Raw genomic sequence first — 15,872 nt, 5'->3', positions numbered from 1 at the left:
AAGAAAAATATGCACAATGCAAGATTAAATATAGAACTGACACTGAATAATTCTGATAGAGCAATAAAAGTTAGGTTTCCGGAACATTGGTGAAGATGAGAACTTTATAGTTTATCAGATCATTTGTGAATAAGAGGGGTTAGGTTATCGGATCATTGGTTGACACAAACTAAAACTGCTTTTTTTATGATCTGTGGTAACTCCAGGGAATAATTCAAATTTTCTTTAGCAGTTTTACGATCCCTGAACTTTGTCTCATTATAAAATAATAATTGTTCCTGTACACATAGACCTCATATACATCTTTCACACATGTACAGCAATATTCCCATTTCGATGCATAGAGTATTAATCCCTGTAACTAATATCACAGAGATTCGTGAGCAACTAGGCCAAGCAAACATCTACAGTACCTAGTTTCAGAGAAACTCACAAAGCAACTAGAGTAGCCAAACATGATTAGATTTTGTGCCTGTCAAAACATCAAGTTGCCACTACAGACATAAGTATCGTTATTTTCAAACATAGCATTGTCATAAAAACTAAAAGAAATTTATACAAATCCCTGAGTCTGAATATCGTTAAGTACAGAGAGAAGAGCTAATGGAATGAGTGGTTTATGTTCTTGGAAAGTGCTGAAAATATCTGATGATGAATCAAGGCGCTTTCATCCTTCATCTGAATAATGGTTGTTATGGTAACCCATGCGGAATGGCTGGAAGTGTACAAGCTACACAGCAATCCACTTAAATAATAATACGTTTAACTATATCCAATTTTTTTTACATATATTATTATATATAATACATATTTTATCTTGCATCATTTTGACAATTTCACACAGGTTCTAGCTGTTTCAGAAGCAATCTCTTTAACACTGCTGACATGAACACTGGGTTATTATATCATTATATATTACTGATATGCAACATAAAACATTGCTGTTGTCAAAAAAATTAAAAATTTCATCATGGCCATTTATTTCAATTGTTCCCGATTGACACTCATTGCAGTAATTCCTAATTGAACCCAAAATTGCACATCTTTTCCTATTTTCAAAACATGTTATGTGTTGAGCAGTTCACAATACTATAGTCCTCTCCTCAACTATCCAGTCCAGGCATTATATTTATATTAAAACCACCAAATCATTCATTCATGGAAATGGAAAAAAAAAATATACATCCATTCTGAAAGAAAGTCACATATATAACTCTCTTCGGTATTTTACGCTCGAGGGATGAATTTTACAATTTCCTTTTTCGACCTCCCTCTCCTCCGCCCCCACACCAACCCCCCTCACCCCCCCCCCCCCCCCGCTTCCGAAAGTCAGCAACCTTACCTCTTTGATCAAGCAATCAGCGTGGAATTTATGGCCGCAAGGGTACAAATAGAAAGCTCTGCTCAGAAGCAGGGAATCGCATTTGGCGCATTTGTGTTGACCTGTCACGACGGCGTACCTGAGAGGAAATTCATTACGTGTAGATTAACATATTAGGAAAGATGTGACCATTTCTAAGAACCACCTTTTACAAACCCCACAAAGTGCTACATACTTCTGATTTTGAAGAAAAAAATATTGAAAATGACAAGAGGCAACCCTTTTATTCTTCATTTTCTTTGTGAATATAATCATGGACAGAAAAGTTCCCGTGATTTTTTTTATTGTTTAATGTATTTTTTATTTGCTGAGGTACCAGTCAGCCATTTTACCAGGAATCAGTAAAATCCATTTTTTTTTGGTTATCATTTGATACAACTTACAAAAGCAGCAAGAATTTTTCAAACATTGATCATGGATTTTTTGGCTAAATGTCATGGTAAGAAAGTGTGCACATTAGATCGTTTTGAAAACCAAACACTCGTTTACTTTCATTTCGCCAAGAAACTGAACCCAATTGATGTCATCGAGAGATACATTCATGTATATTTCTCAGGCAGACTGTCTTCAAATAATTAACAGTTTGTAGAAAACTTGTATATAAAAGTATCACCAAATTTCAGGGACAAAGTCTTACAGACAACTAACAAGAATCTCTATTCTTATTGTAAAACTGTTGGCCAGAGCAGCTGTTCTGGGAAAACTCATGAGATAACAATTTGTCTCGGTCCCTTGACTGATTTTGGACTCAAAACTTGACCGCATCAATTACAGTAGGGTTTAACAAGGAAGACATTAGATATTCCAACAAGTTTCTCTTACCACGTACATGCAAAATATTTAATTTTTAATTTCTAAGATTAACAGCAGACCACCAGATGCTAACACACCTCCTTTAGTTATTATAAGTTTGTCCTATTGTCCTTGTCCTTATTGTATAATTATTAATTTTTTTGGTTTGGCATGTGTCCTTCATATTTAAGATATGATAAATCCCAGTGTTTTTCAAAACAGATTTTATGTTGGATGTCTTCAAGCCATAAACAAGATGTCATAGTAACCTGGGTAAACAGAGTACACATTATCGGGCAAACACTTGCTGGAATTATCTACTTAATCATCATGATCATATACAAAATGATTCTCAGTCACCACGTTCCTTTAAACGTCAATTAAGCGAGATTTACATAAGTGATTATTGATCCATAATACTTTTTAGAAATCTTTGTTTGTTTATATCGTTAACACTGATAACTTAATTATTTTCCTTCTTTAGGGAGTGGCTCGACTCGATAAGCCTTTCAGGTTTTTAGATCACTTCCTTTCTCTTTATACTCAATTTCATATCTGTAAACGTTTGTATGACATACAATGTACCGTATATTGAGAAAAAACAAATAAATGAAATGAAATGAAATGGTAGCAAGCTACAGATAGCTTTAGGGTGTGATACCAACTTATCATTTTACCTAATTGGAGGAATTAAGTTACAATGCAACTTGAACTTGATATAAACAACTAGCGGTTCCAGGCCGACCTCCACCACCGATCTTGGTTAGCCAAACACAAATTTGGAATCTCAGATGACCTGACTACAAATTTGATACAAGTCACAGTTATATTTTTATCCTTGCTACCCTAGCAACTGCATTCTCATCAGATGTAGAGAATACTTTGTACACACTTACAAGTAACTCATAGTGATAATTAGAGAAACGTTCCTTCAACGAAGTCTTAATTCAATCATGAAATGTTCCCTTCAAACTTCCTAAACAATCTCTGATCTGAATGCCTACCATCGCAGACTTTAACACAGACACACACAGAGACGAACTTTCAGCATACTTTGTCCATCATCTTGTGAACGTCGGCTATAAACACCTCCAAGCTATCGTGAAGTAATTGCATACCCTATTAGATCGACATCGGCTTTCAATGAAACCCTCTTTGGCTTTGCTTATCTCTCTTGCTATAAATGTCATCTTTGATGCTCTGTGCACCCTCTGAAGTGCATGTATGACCTCCAAATAAAGTACATCAGCTGGCTGGATAACAGGCTTTACTTATTCCTCACACTATGAATTTCCCTATAATTGCAATCCACACTCTCTGTGAACAGGGGGGGGGGGCATGCATAACCTGTTAAAGTGACATGGTCCTACTTATAAAATCCACATACATCTTTCTTTGTGATACATTTGTCGGCTACAACGGTCTGTATACTATGTCTGAAGTTAACTACACACCCGATTAAGTATGCATGAGGTCTACTGATGCTAAAGTCATGTCCTCCAAAGTTACAAATGTCTGGCTCTATATAGCCAGAGAACATTCCCCAAGTGAATGCATACCTCAATATAAACTGTTCATAGGCTTTTACTGATGTTGATCATTTCTATAATAAAAAAGAAAAGAACTTACTTATTTCTCATGTTATGGATGTCTGCCCTTATCGCTTCAGCACTCTCGGATGCTTCGTCCATATCTGTCTGCAGGTTCTGGATGTGTTGGTTATAGTTCTCGAGAGAACTGCAAATGGCATCCTAACAAATTGATTGTTGAGATCAAAACCGGTCACATGTTTAACAAAATAGTTAAAAATGGAAATTTAAATACTTGAAGTGTACAGAAATGGATGTGGGGGAGGGGGGGGGGGGGAGTGTAAGAATGGAAATGATTTTTTTTTTCTATTTCAGATCAACAGAGAGTTAAGGAAACCCATTCAAAGAATATTAAATTTTAATAGCCACTATTGGGCAAGTGATTAATGTAACACATAACTCTACAGGTAAAAGATTTCAAGAACAACACTTTACAAAATGTTCAACTTATCATCTTTCGATATTCTGTATTTTACAATGTCCTTCAGATGTGGCAGCTAACAGCTATTTCATTGCTGTTTGGTTTCTCTTCCTATTTCTGTTTTAATTTCGTACTGCTTTAATTCTTCTCTTTCGATAATACAAGCATCATATAAATTGAAATGGTTGAGAATGAAAAGAACAATGTTCAAAACCTCATGTGCACGACTCTGCCACCACTCTCCCACCATCCAACCCACCCCCCACCCAACACCACCCTCCCTCTTATCTGCTTCAAAATGTAAACATCAATAATTCCTTTGCTGAAATGCTTAGCTGATAAGCCGTGCATGACACCACTCACTCGATAAATTAAAAACCACCTGACACTGCACACTCTCTTAAAACTTTTGAACTCCATCTCCCAGACCTACGCCCCACCCCTACCCCAACCCGCACCTCCCCCTCCCCTTCCGCCGTCACAACTACAACTAGCTACAATGTTTTCGAGACTTACCTTAAAGTGGTCGATGGTTACAAAGTCAGGAAAGAACGGTAAGACATCTTCTATTTTTAATAGAGGGCACTCTTGCAGTATCTCCATGGCCTTTTGAATGTCGCTCTGTTCCTTGACGACGTGTTTAGCAATCTGCAGCCAGAGTTTTCTCTTCATACCTTCGTCGTCTTCCTCCGGTTTTTCTGCGCAGCGCTTAGCTAGGTCCACGTCGACCTGGAAGGTCACAAAATATCCAGGAAGGCAAAAGGAGAAGGAGAACGATGAATATTCTTTCTTCCTTAATTCATGACGAGATATATTTTTGGTGAAGGCTGCTTCTTCCGTCCGTATTAATAACGTAAGTTTCATGAGTGAAGGAAGATTTATCGTGTCACATATTCACAATAGTCGCAGCAGCGAATAATTTATCCAGTATCGCATAGCAAAATGCTATGCAAAGTGGTCAAGTTGCTATACCAGTTCAAAGATGTATCACAAGTTTGTTTACATATGAAGAATAGTATTTAATATGAGAGACCATATTCAGAACCTTCAAAACTGCTACACAAAAATGTGAACAGTAAATTATTCCCTGGTATGCCTTTGGCCTATTCAGTGCTAGGTATAATGTCTGTATATATATATGTATTCCCTGCACAGGTTCATGATCTACGTCGTCCAAAGAGTACCAAACTTACAGAATCCATGCTGCTGTTTTACAAATGTTGGGCACTCCCTCAATTCGGATGGTCCATATGTGGACAATTTTTTTAGAGAATCATTATTCGAGATAGGAATACACTAGAGAGCTTCCCATAGCTTTATTTTGCACATAAGACAGCCTGCATCAATAAACAACATTTTTCCGAGGGGTCACATGGACCTTTTTTTTTTTTTTTGTCTTCAAAGATTTGTTTACATTCAAAAAACCGGTCGTTTTGACCTTTTTTTCAAAAAAATGTTGAGAACAGTGAAAAATGTCAGTCAACTGACCCTATCTCATACAACTAGCTAAACCATACAAGGAAACAAATCAGGAGCCTCACAGGCATATGTAGAGAGATGGCTCTACATTTGGAGAAAATATGTCAAAAAATACATTTTTTCGGTCTAAATTAGGGCCAAAACACGGACCATATTCCCAAATTATTTCTCCAGAATGCCTCACCCTACAGAGTAGATTTTTAGCTCTCCAGAAGCGCCACACTGAAACGCTGGGCTACATAGAAACCATTTAGCAATAGCGCCTCCACTTTGTGAGTAATCCATAGCAATTCAACTCGAGCATTTCTACGGTATAGAATTTCGGTCAGCCACAGTTGATATGCTTCGCGTCGTTAGGGTCAATGCAATCACTCCCGTAATTGAAACGGTAACTATTTAGCACATATTATCATGGCTAAATACTTCTAAGAGGCGTTAGACCTTCTTTTTATGGGCAATTTGACCATCCAGCCGTTGGAGAAGAAGATTCTGATGATGAAATTCTGAAATTCTGATACGGTAAGCCGCATAGTTGCACACTGTATGTACTATGTATTGTGTATGTAGCGCAATTGGTATATATAGACTTACCGTTACGCGTGGTTACCATTGTATTACAGAATACATTTGTTTGTTTGGAGCGGGGAAAATCAGTCATATTCCTCACATTCAAACATCAAATTATATTTTACTTATGAAATAACATGTCTTGAACTCATCAAACTATCAAAAGTCCAGCAAATTTCATCAAAATAATTTCAAATGGGCAAAAAAAATACATTGTTTGTATCATAACCTCATTTGCATATTTACACATCTAATTAGCTTAATTATAAAAAAAAATTATAAAAATTAAAACTCCATTTCAATACCTATTTGTCAATACTTGGGTCCCTATTGACAAAATGAACAGATTTTAAGTAATTACAATGTGTAAATATATATATCCCCCAGGGGACAATTATATGATCCCAATGGGGGTTGAAAGGTTAAAGATCACAATTGGTCCCTGACCTTGATGAAAAAATAAACTTGCTTACTTTCAGCTAGAAATTTTTAAACTTTAGCTTTAAAAAGTAAAGTACATTAGAGACAAAACCCACAACACATGCCGCAAGTAACGGCAAGGAAAGATGAATTACTGAGATTAAATCTCTAGCATATTCAGAGAGACTCTAGAAATCTAACACAAACCTGAAGAGCTAGGTCCACTGCTTCCTCATACAGCTCCATGGTAGTGTAGATGTGAACGCACGCCCGTTTTAGCTGGTGCTCTGAGCAAAGTCGAAGGGCGTATTTGAGATCGTAGTGAACTCTTGTTGCATCCTAAGAAAAACAACAAATGTGAAACTCACTGTCTTCTGCAAGCGTTCCCAAACAGACCAATTCTTGCCAAGTAGCAAATAGTATATACAAATAGATGTAGTTTTAAAATGTTGAAACAAATATTAATGTCTTTCATTCATTTGTCATATGTGTGTTTATATATATATATGAATGTGTAGCAAGTGGTATGACAGATATAAAGTAAATAAATAACGATCAACACACCAGAAAAATTCCACTTCACAATCGGTTTTGTCCTTTAGGGACTCATCAGGACGAAACCAGTAGTGAAGTGGAATTTTTTTCTGGTGTGTTGATCTTTATTTATATATATATATATATTTATAGATGTAAATATATATATTTTAGTCAAGGAAGCAATACACTTGAGCTTCCCTGGCCTAAAGCTGATACAAACTTAAAACTGGTAAAATCTTGATCAGTCATTTGCTTGAAGCACCAAGCACACTGCTCAACTATCCGTTATCATCAATGTTATGATGGTTGAGTCAGGTCAAATTCAGTAGAAGACACTGCTCTGCCCTCTTTAGATGAATCAAGAAGATGACTAACCTCTCCCTCTGACAGAAGGTATTTCATGAGTTGGTTCTCGGCATGCTGTGCATATAACGAAACTAGATAGTTGTGGATGGCTTGTTCCTCCTTCTTCAATTTGGTCACGCAAAACTCTAAATATCTGATCCCTTCGTGAGTCTAAATGAAAATGAAATTAAACAAAAAAATATTTTAAAAAAGAGATAAAAACCCCAAAAAAGGTTGACAAGAACAAAAGAAAAGCAATCAAATCACAAAAATTTTAGAAAACAACTGTTAAACTATAATACTGAAATTTATAACCTTTTCACTTTATCATGAGATTATTACCCAAAAATTCTCACTTTCTTTCCAAATAATGCAATATAATGATGGGGAGGATGTAGGGGGTGTACAAAAACAATTGAAAACTGACTAATGTGAAGAATACCTCTCCACCACCACTCCCCCCCCCCCAAAAAAAAAACATGATACTGATTTTCATTAATTCTATTAACAAAAATACCTTAGCTTAACATCTGGTTTTATGCATCTGGAAAATTGTTTGGATCCTATCTTTAAGCATAACTTTCATTTCCTCCCAATGGACAAACAGCTCTTTTCAGATTCAACCAACAAATCAATTACAGACATCTCTTTCAGAGCGGTTGGGTTCTTTACCTGTCCAGTGGCGTCGTTGTGTTTATACTGGACCAGAGCTGGAATGAGTTTCTTGGGATCGAGAGAGTGATCCTGTATAATCCAAGCTGTGACCAGCTCCTTTGGAATGTGTTGCATGAGAACAGGAGAGAACTTATAAAACAGTTCCTTCTTGGAGGTCTTCTTCAAGACCTCTAATGCAGCTTGATAATCTTCTCCTTGTATGTGGTGACTGATGACACGCTCGTAATCTGGACAGAGGTGACAGACAAAAATATTTAAAAAAAAACATAAATGAATCATGAAAGAAAGTAAAAAAGAAAGGGAAAAAAAAACAAACAGAAAAATGGAAATGAACCATGGAAAACTGACTGGAAATTTATACTGAAATGAGCAAAATGAGAAAAGAGCAAAGGAATTTTTTGCTAGAACAGAATTCGGATCTCGGTGACCTCAGGATGACAAATGAGCTATACAGCCATTTGTTAGGGGCGATTCCTAATATGGCTAATTCATGGGTGAAAAGGGGTGGGGAGAGGGAGGGCGAGAGGAGGGAGAGGGGAGGGGAAGAGGGAGGTGAGGGGTAGAGTGAGGGGGAGGGTGAGGAGTGAGGCCGGTGCCGGTCAGATGCAAATGTATCTTGCATACCGTATAACCAGGGACCACTTCCAAATTTCACTTCCATGTTCACTGGTCCTGCTAAGCTAAACTTTACATTTTTAACACTTTGATAGCTTCAACGAATACATTACTATTAAAGTCAGCAAACATCCAGTAAAAATCCACCTAATTAAGTAAACCTTGACATAGGCTGATTAACTAATTAGCATATTTCATATCTTGAAATGAGCTTTTAAATATCAAATATGTTACAGAGATCAATTGCAATATTAAATATGTTAATGAGGTCAATTGGAAAATCAAATATGCTAATGAGGTCAATTGGAGTATCAAATTTGTAAATGAGGTCAACTAGAATACACCAATGAAAACGAAATAAGACAATTTCAAACTTGTCATAACCTAGACTTCAATTAATATGTTATTGTGTTTAATTCTGCTAAAATTGCTTATATAAAAATGTTCTACTTTAAGTTAGCTTTGAATGACCGAAAAAACCTCGAACAATTTACAAAACAGATGAAAAAAGAGAATGGAAACAGAGGGGATATGCTCTCACCTTTCATGAGCATTGCGAAAAAGACCATATCTGTGACATCACCGTGGCTTGCTATCAGATCATAGACTGTGTCCACGTTATTCTTCAAACATTCCTGTGAATTAAAGGATCGATGTGTGACTGACAAAAATAATATTACATTTTATTTTTATAGAAGAAGCTAATCTCAACCATCATCTTTTAGCTTATATGAGAAATCTTCTTTGCAATGAACAACTCCCCTAAAACAGATTAGAATAATGTGTGATGATGACACCTAGGAGGAGATGTCTTTTTACATTCTGCAGCTCCAATATTTTTGTCTAATTTCATTGGCATGTATTTGTGCGTGAGCCACGTTGAGGAATATTGCTATTTTTTAAACAAAAAATAAAATTTCAACGCTCAAGTATATTTCCATATTTGCTTTTAAACAACAAGACATTACCATGACTCTCTTCTGAGCTATGAACTTCCTGAAGCCGTCGTGGACGCTATCGTATTTTTCTTTAGATGCCGGCTGATTCCTCAGTATACCGACTTGATTTAGGAACAGTTCAATTAGCCAGATAACTAGCATTGTCATCTGAGCCTTATCCTACAAATAGAGAGAGAGAGATAATAGAGAATAAAAGGATTAAAGGCATTGAAGACTCAAACCGTGTGCCGCGCTCTGAAAAAGTTAACTTTCCAATACTTGCAAGTGAAGTTTATCTCCTTGTCGCTAAAAACTGCAGACAGTAAATGAAACGTGATACCTTGTTATCTTTAGATGGACCTGAGTTGTCCATCGCTGTATCGTTTGTATACTGTGCTGTGGGTATTGACCGCAGCTGTATGTACTGACTGTACACTAGTGTCTAATTACCGACGGTAGCAAGCTTTGTGCGTATTTTCTGGGATCGATGGTGGTGTCTAACACTTCTGTTACACCTCATTCGAAACTAGGTCAGATTACCGGCATGAGACGTTTCTTTTTGCGCAAGTCTTCACACCATTTAAGTTCAAAGCAAATCTATCTTCTTGGAAGATCTGAACTTTAACTCATGAGATTCATGAGCATTTAAAAGAATATGTTAAAGACTTCATCTTGATCTGCTGAAAGGGTGGATCATGGTGGGTGGGGGGGGGACAGTTTGGGGCGTGGGTATGCCCTGAAACAGCAGAAATCTATGACATATAGCAGAAATACCCAAGCAGTTTGTGAGGTGATGAGGCATAATGATAGATTTTTTTTATGGCACATGGCACATTATTGTTGTGAAAATACTCACCTCTGGAGGAAGATTGGCCATTTTCTTCTGTAGGAAGATTCTTAGCGCCTCCTTTTGGTCAGCTTCAATAAACTTTAGCGTAACCTCTTCGAAGGACATTTCAGTTGAAGCAAAATAGAGGGCACTCTTGTCAAACCTGGATGACAAAACAGTCAGAGCAAAAAAAGAAATGTAGATTAGGTCTTCATTTCAAATATTGACATTTAATCGATACTTGTCAGTCAAAATGTAGCAACTTGATGATGTCTGAAGACAGAAAGAAAGATGAGAATCCAGTTAGTCTGACACATTAGTCAACAGTTACAGTACCCAGGTCTGCAGTTTAACTGATCGCAATTTTAAAATGAAAACAATTGAAATTGTTTCTTGTTCGAGATGAACAAATAAGACTGGGAGAGCCTTAGATTGTCTTAAAAGTTGGAAGACTCCCGGTTAAAACCAGGAGGGTCGGCAAGTCTGCATAAGCTGTAATATACTGTTTATTGCATGAAAACGTAAAGAACACATCTCCATTAATCAAAGGAAACTATGTTTGATGATTTGAGCAAGAGACATGATGTGGATTAATTAAAGTACAACATTGTTGGGTTCATCTACTAAGCCATGGTAGACTTAGATATATCACAGCAAGATGATCTACCATCATCTTTCAGTAACTTTAATATTTAAAAGTTAAAATAAACAGGTGCAGATTTCGTTTTTTTTTTCGCTTTGGTGTTTTTTTTTATTATAACCTCTCATGCTGAAAAGTCTGATAACCTCAAATAATGCAATAGGACTACACTCATCTCAGGACCTCATGAAAAATATTAAAACATATCCGTTGTTTCCTTTTTTGCTTTATCACATGTTCAAACTTGTTTAAAAAACATGTTCATACAAGGCTTTGTTTGGAATACAAATATGAAAATATTGAAACAGACAGTTCAAGCATTAATTGTTGTAAACCAATTTTAAATCGACGTCTGTTTGCACAAAGGGAAAAACAGAAAGGAATTTGATATGACTCACTGTTTGTCATCGAAAAAGTGTTGAGCTTGTTTCCGGAGGACTTCATCTCTTTGTGCTTGGTTGTCTTGACAAAACGTCAAAGCCAGGTTGAAGTCACCTTTATTCAAGTAGATCTTCCAGACATCCCTGCAAGGAAATGGATCAAACTTTTATTTTAAGGGATGTGGTGGTGGGTGGTAGGTTAAATTGATTGGTTAACAAAGTTACTGGAAATAGTCTGCATCATGAGGGCTAAAATCAAATCCTCGTAGAATTTGGCAAAGTGATGAATTTTCTCAATTTTTGTTCGGATAGGTTGTGAATGAATCTGGCAACAACTGAGGGAATGATGCCGTCACGGCAAATGAGCTGCACATGTTTTTTTGCCTTCTTTTGTTTGGGGGGTGGGGTGGGGGGTGGGAGTGGGGGGTGGGGGAGGAATTATATTTAAATCATTAACCGAACAGAAGTTGAACAGAAGTTATTAATCCTTCTACAAAAGAAACTTGCAGTTTGATGAAATTCTATGTACAAAGAAAATTGACATCTAAGTGTGCATTTCAAAGGTATTCAGTTTAAAGGATATTATATTAGGCAAGTAAAGCTTCGAAGGACACCCTAACATGATGACGTCATAGACCAACCACTGAGATCCATTCCCTGGGGGAAAAGAGGGTTTAACCAGTCAAAAGTAGGCAAAAGTCTATCAGCAATATATCTCAAGTTAGTCTACGTGTCAGGAGTTCCTTGAAGAAATCTGCGACCGTTTCTGACGGCATATTATTGATAATGAGAAATGGTCACTTGTTTGCTTCTGGCATATGCATTTACCTGGACTCTCTTGTGACTTTGTACATGAACACACCCTGGTCAGAGTAAGTCCAGATAGTTCCCTTTGTGGCATCCCTGCACATTCCGAGCAATTTACCAAATTTCTAAAATTGTAAGGAAAAACAAATTTAAGTGCATTAATACTAAGATTACTAGTAGTTCAATAAGACCACACAGTACCTTTTTTTGTTTGTTGTAATCCACTTCAATGGGTTTGTTCAACAAAAAGTGAAAACATGGAATCGCATTGCAATTGTCTGTGCGAGTCACTCCAAGATTAATGTATGTCTTCCAGTTACAGAGTTGTTGACAATTGAAAATTCATACTCATGGACGTTAAATATGAATCTAAGAGACTGACTTCGGTCAGCTTGCGGCTTTGATAAGCCAATGAGGCTTCTTCGCGGTTTCCTGCTTGCAGGAGGATCTAAAATACATACATACACACACACATACATACTTACAGACATACTACAGTTCCCAATTGATGAAAGCTGACAGACAGATTCAAATGGAATTTACTTCAGCCATAGTTTCCCATGAAGATTTTTTCTTTCAGTTATCATTAAAAGACAACTCTGGGATAAAAGCAAAGGAGGACAAAAGGTGGAAAGTTCAACTTACAGCTTGGTAGACATCTTCATCGATCGGGGTCTCATTCAGTGTACAGATCACTTGAACTCTAAAATACAACACAAAATAAGCAAAAACATAATAAAATACCTCATCTTAACATTCATCACAAGAAATGAAAAAAGGAAAAAAAGGAAGAAGACAATGATAAAATTAAATTTATAAAGCGCCATTATCCAGAAAATATTACCGACTGTTCACTAAAACATCAAAAGAAGCTGTAACATGGACTTTAGAAATCAACGGAAGGGTTTGAAAAACTTGAGCCTTCAATCTTTCTTTGCAAAAGAGTCTATGGAGGTAACTGCCATTATATGGTCAGGCTAAGAGTTCCAAAGCTCACAAGCTGCAGATGAAAACCAGGAATCACCCAGAAGCATTTTCATGTATAATTTATTCATATTAATCAAAGTTAATATTTCACAAGCGTTATGAAATTGGCTTGTGGGTAGGTACTTTCTGTAATTGGACTTAATGGTTCAAATCTGAATATAGATGCACAGGGATTCCTGAGTGCGGGGTATACTTATCGCCGTCCTGGGGGAGGGGTCCCCTTTGAGAAATTTTGCGTGATTTTTTAAGGTGCTCAGATGCCAAATGCTGGCACTTGTGTAGCTTTTTAAGCACATACACAAGTACTAGTTTTGCTAACAATTTACATTTTTTTTTTCAATTTATGTTGAATATATTGTTACGAATGTCAGGAATTTAGATGAAAATAGTGCTGGGCGGGATTCACGATTTTTAAGACAGTGCTGGGGGGTAATTTTTAGTGCTGGGCGGGGACCGCCCAGTGCCACCCAGCGTGGGCACATCCCTGGATGCAACTGTAACATTGTGCTTTACCTATCTGAGTAGAGCAGGAGGACGTGAAACTCTGTTAAGATCATTGAGATGGGTTTTATCTGTACTGTGCCTTCTTTGTCCAGCGGATATATCAACAAATGGCTGTCCTTGGTCAGGTTTTCCCTGGTCAGCTCTTGGAAATCAAAATTACCAATGTAGACTCCTGGACCTGTACAAGGAGATGGTCAAATTGTTAAGTTTTTTTTACATTCAGTAGGTATGAAATTGGGGCTACTAGCATTTAGCCCTTCTTTTTTCTTTTTGGACAAGTTAAGAGGGCATAAATAGTCCAAACTGAATTTATAAACAGAATTCAATCAACTGGTAGTTAGAGAACAATATTATATTAAAATATAATATATTTTTATTAATATTAAATATTATGTTGGTTTGAAGTTAAGACAATGAGTATTACATCGTTTTCTCTTTGACAGGTGAAGAGGGCAAAAAGAATTTATAGACATAATTCCAAAAAAGGAGATCTTCAGCCTTTCTACTGAGGGCGCTACCATATCGGTCCTAACAGTGCCATAGATACAACTCTGGGTCCTAATGTGTGTCATCTGTCCTGTTTATTTGGAAACTTTAAGATCAGATCAGCTCTTTATCTTCACGATGTACTGTCATGCGTACACCAATTTCACCAAAGCCATGCGGGGCCTGTGTCTGTTTCATAATTCAGTTATTTATCACACGCACGGTACGGTACTACTATGGCAACATATGCGTATCGAACGCGAAAGGAGTTTGTCGATAGGTACGACTTTTGTACATTACTAAATTATTTGATATATCAGATTTTAATTCAACAAAAAGTACTCTAGTTTTGACTTTCAGAAACGTCTCACGAACCCCCTGGGATGGACTCACGCAACCCCTGGGGATCATGCACCCCAGTTAGGGAAACCCCTGATCTATGTGCTAAGTTGTGAAAATATGTTTAAAAGGATGTCTCCTTCAATAATTACGAGGAGAATCGCTGGTCCGGTATCTTCCCTTTTCGAGATACAATCTTAATGACGCTTAGAGATTAAGCTCAGTTTAGCGGTCGTGATTGAAAATATTTCAGGGAAGCATTCTGATTGGTTAACCACCATACGTGCGTAATGTTGCAAAACGAACAGTGGGCAACATGTCGTTGCTAACATGTGCTAGTTATCAGTGGTAATAACCGTATGTTACTTCGAATATGTCACACTATATGTGAATTAGGGAATGTGCAGGTACTTTGCCCTGATGTGTTCATCAGAGATTGCTAAAAAGAATTCTCAGTGATTACAGAGACCGCAGCTTGTCAAAGTTCGTGGAACAAGAAATGAACAATATGACTGGGCCTCCTCTGTTGATTCAGAGTGTGGCTGAAGATCCCAATTGCAAGAAAAGACACCTTTCTGTCAAGTGCAGTTGTTCATTTCACATTTCAATTTTCGTGAAATCAAATTACAATCAACTCTGATAATTATATGCGTGACATGGTACATTAGTGAAAATCTCCTCTTCCTTTTAAGTTTAGTTTACGTTAGAGGCAAGTTTAATATGAATCCCCACTACGTACCTTAAATGAGGGACATATCTTAAGGTTTGACATTCACAGTTTGATAATTTGGAGAATACTCTGCATAAGAATATATAAGGAAAGGAACATGAGCTTTTTACCGGACATCCACGCAAATCCCTGCGGTGTTGATTTCTGTTTGGGTGTGTAGACTTGCAGCTGGCTGTAACCGATGTTTCCGGGAAGTTCTAGAAAACCAGCTATACAGGATGAGATGGAAATAATGGGAAAGAGATGAAAAGCAAACTGAAACTGGACCAAACATGAACCAAAATGTATGTGTCCTTGTATTGAAAGGCTTCACATGATAACTTAAAAACATTACATAACAGAAGCGCCAATGAAAGCCCAGGTTTGAAAATCTTCATTCTCGTTAGGTATATGAAGAAGATCATACATTCA

General features: G+C 37.0%; 1 protein-coding gene across 2 annotated transcripts in view; it reads right to left on the bottom strand.

Annotated features, from left to right (window-relative positions):
- LOC139980591 (vacuolar protein sorting-associated protein 18 homolog) overlaps positions 1–15,872 on the bottom strand; it is a 29,998-nt gene that overhangs the window by 6,690 nt on the left and 7,436 nt on the right. For both annotated transcript variants that reach the window (XM_071992341.1, XM_071992342.1), the window contains exons 10-23: positions 15,572–15,670; positions 13,916–14,084; positions 13,061–13,118; positions 12,437–12,540; positions 11,627–11,752; positions 10,616–10,751; positions 9,790–9,939; positions 9,363–9,456; positions 8,204–8,433; positions 7,562–7,702; positions 6,857–6,988; positions 4,700–4,912; positions 3,803–3,924; positions 1,343–1,460 (exon numbers count right to left, since the gene is read on the bottom strand). In XM_071992341.1, coding sequence (XP_071848442.1) covers positions 1,343–1,460; positions 3,803–3,924; positions 4,700–4,912; positions 6,857–6,988; positions 7,562–7,702; positions 8,204–8,433; positions 9,363–9,456; positions 9,790–9,939; positions 10,616–10,751; positions 11,627–11,752; positions 12,437–12,540; positions 13,061–13,118; positions 13,916–14,084; positions 15,572–15,670 — 1,892 coding nt within the window. The remainder of the gene's footprint in view (positions 1–1,342; positions 1,461–3,802; positions 3,925–4,699; positions 4,913–6,856; positions 6,989–7,561; positions 7,703–8,203; positions 8,434–9,362; positions 9,457–9,789; positions 9,940–10,615; positions 10,752–11,626; positions 11,753–12,436; positions 12,541–13,060; positions 13,119–13,915; positions 14,085–15,571; positions 15,671–15,872) is intronic.

This window comes from Apostichopus japonicus, chromosome 15 (genome assembly GCF_037975245.1).
Source record: "Apostichopus japonicus isolate 1M-3 chromosome 15, ASM3797524v1, whole genome shotgun sequence".
In the NCBI taxonomy this organism is placed as follows: domain Eukaryota; kingdom Metazoa; phylum Echinodermata; class Holothuroidea; order Aspidochirotida; family Stichopodidae; genus Apostichopus; species Apostichopus japonicus.
The sequence above is the reverse complement of the archived record's forward strand: the minus strand, read 5'-3'. Positions and strand labels throughout refer to the sequence as shown.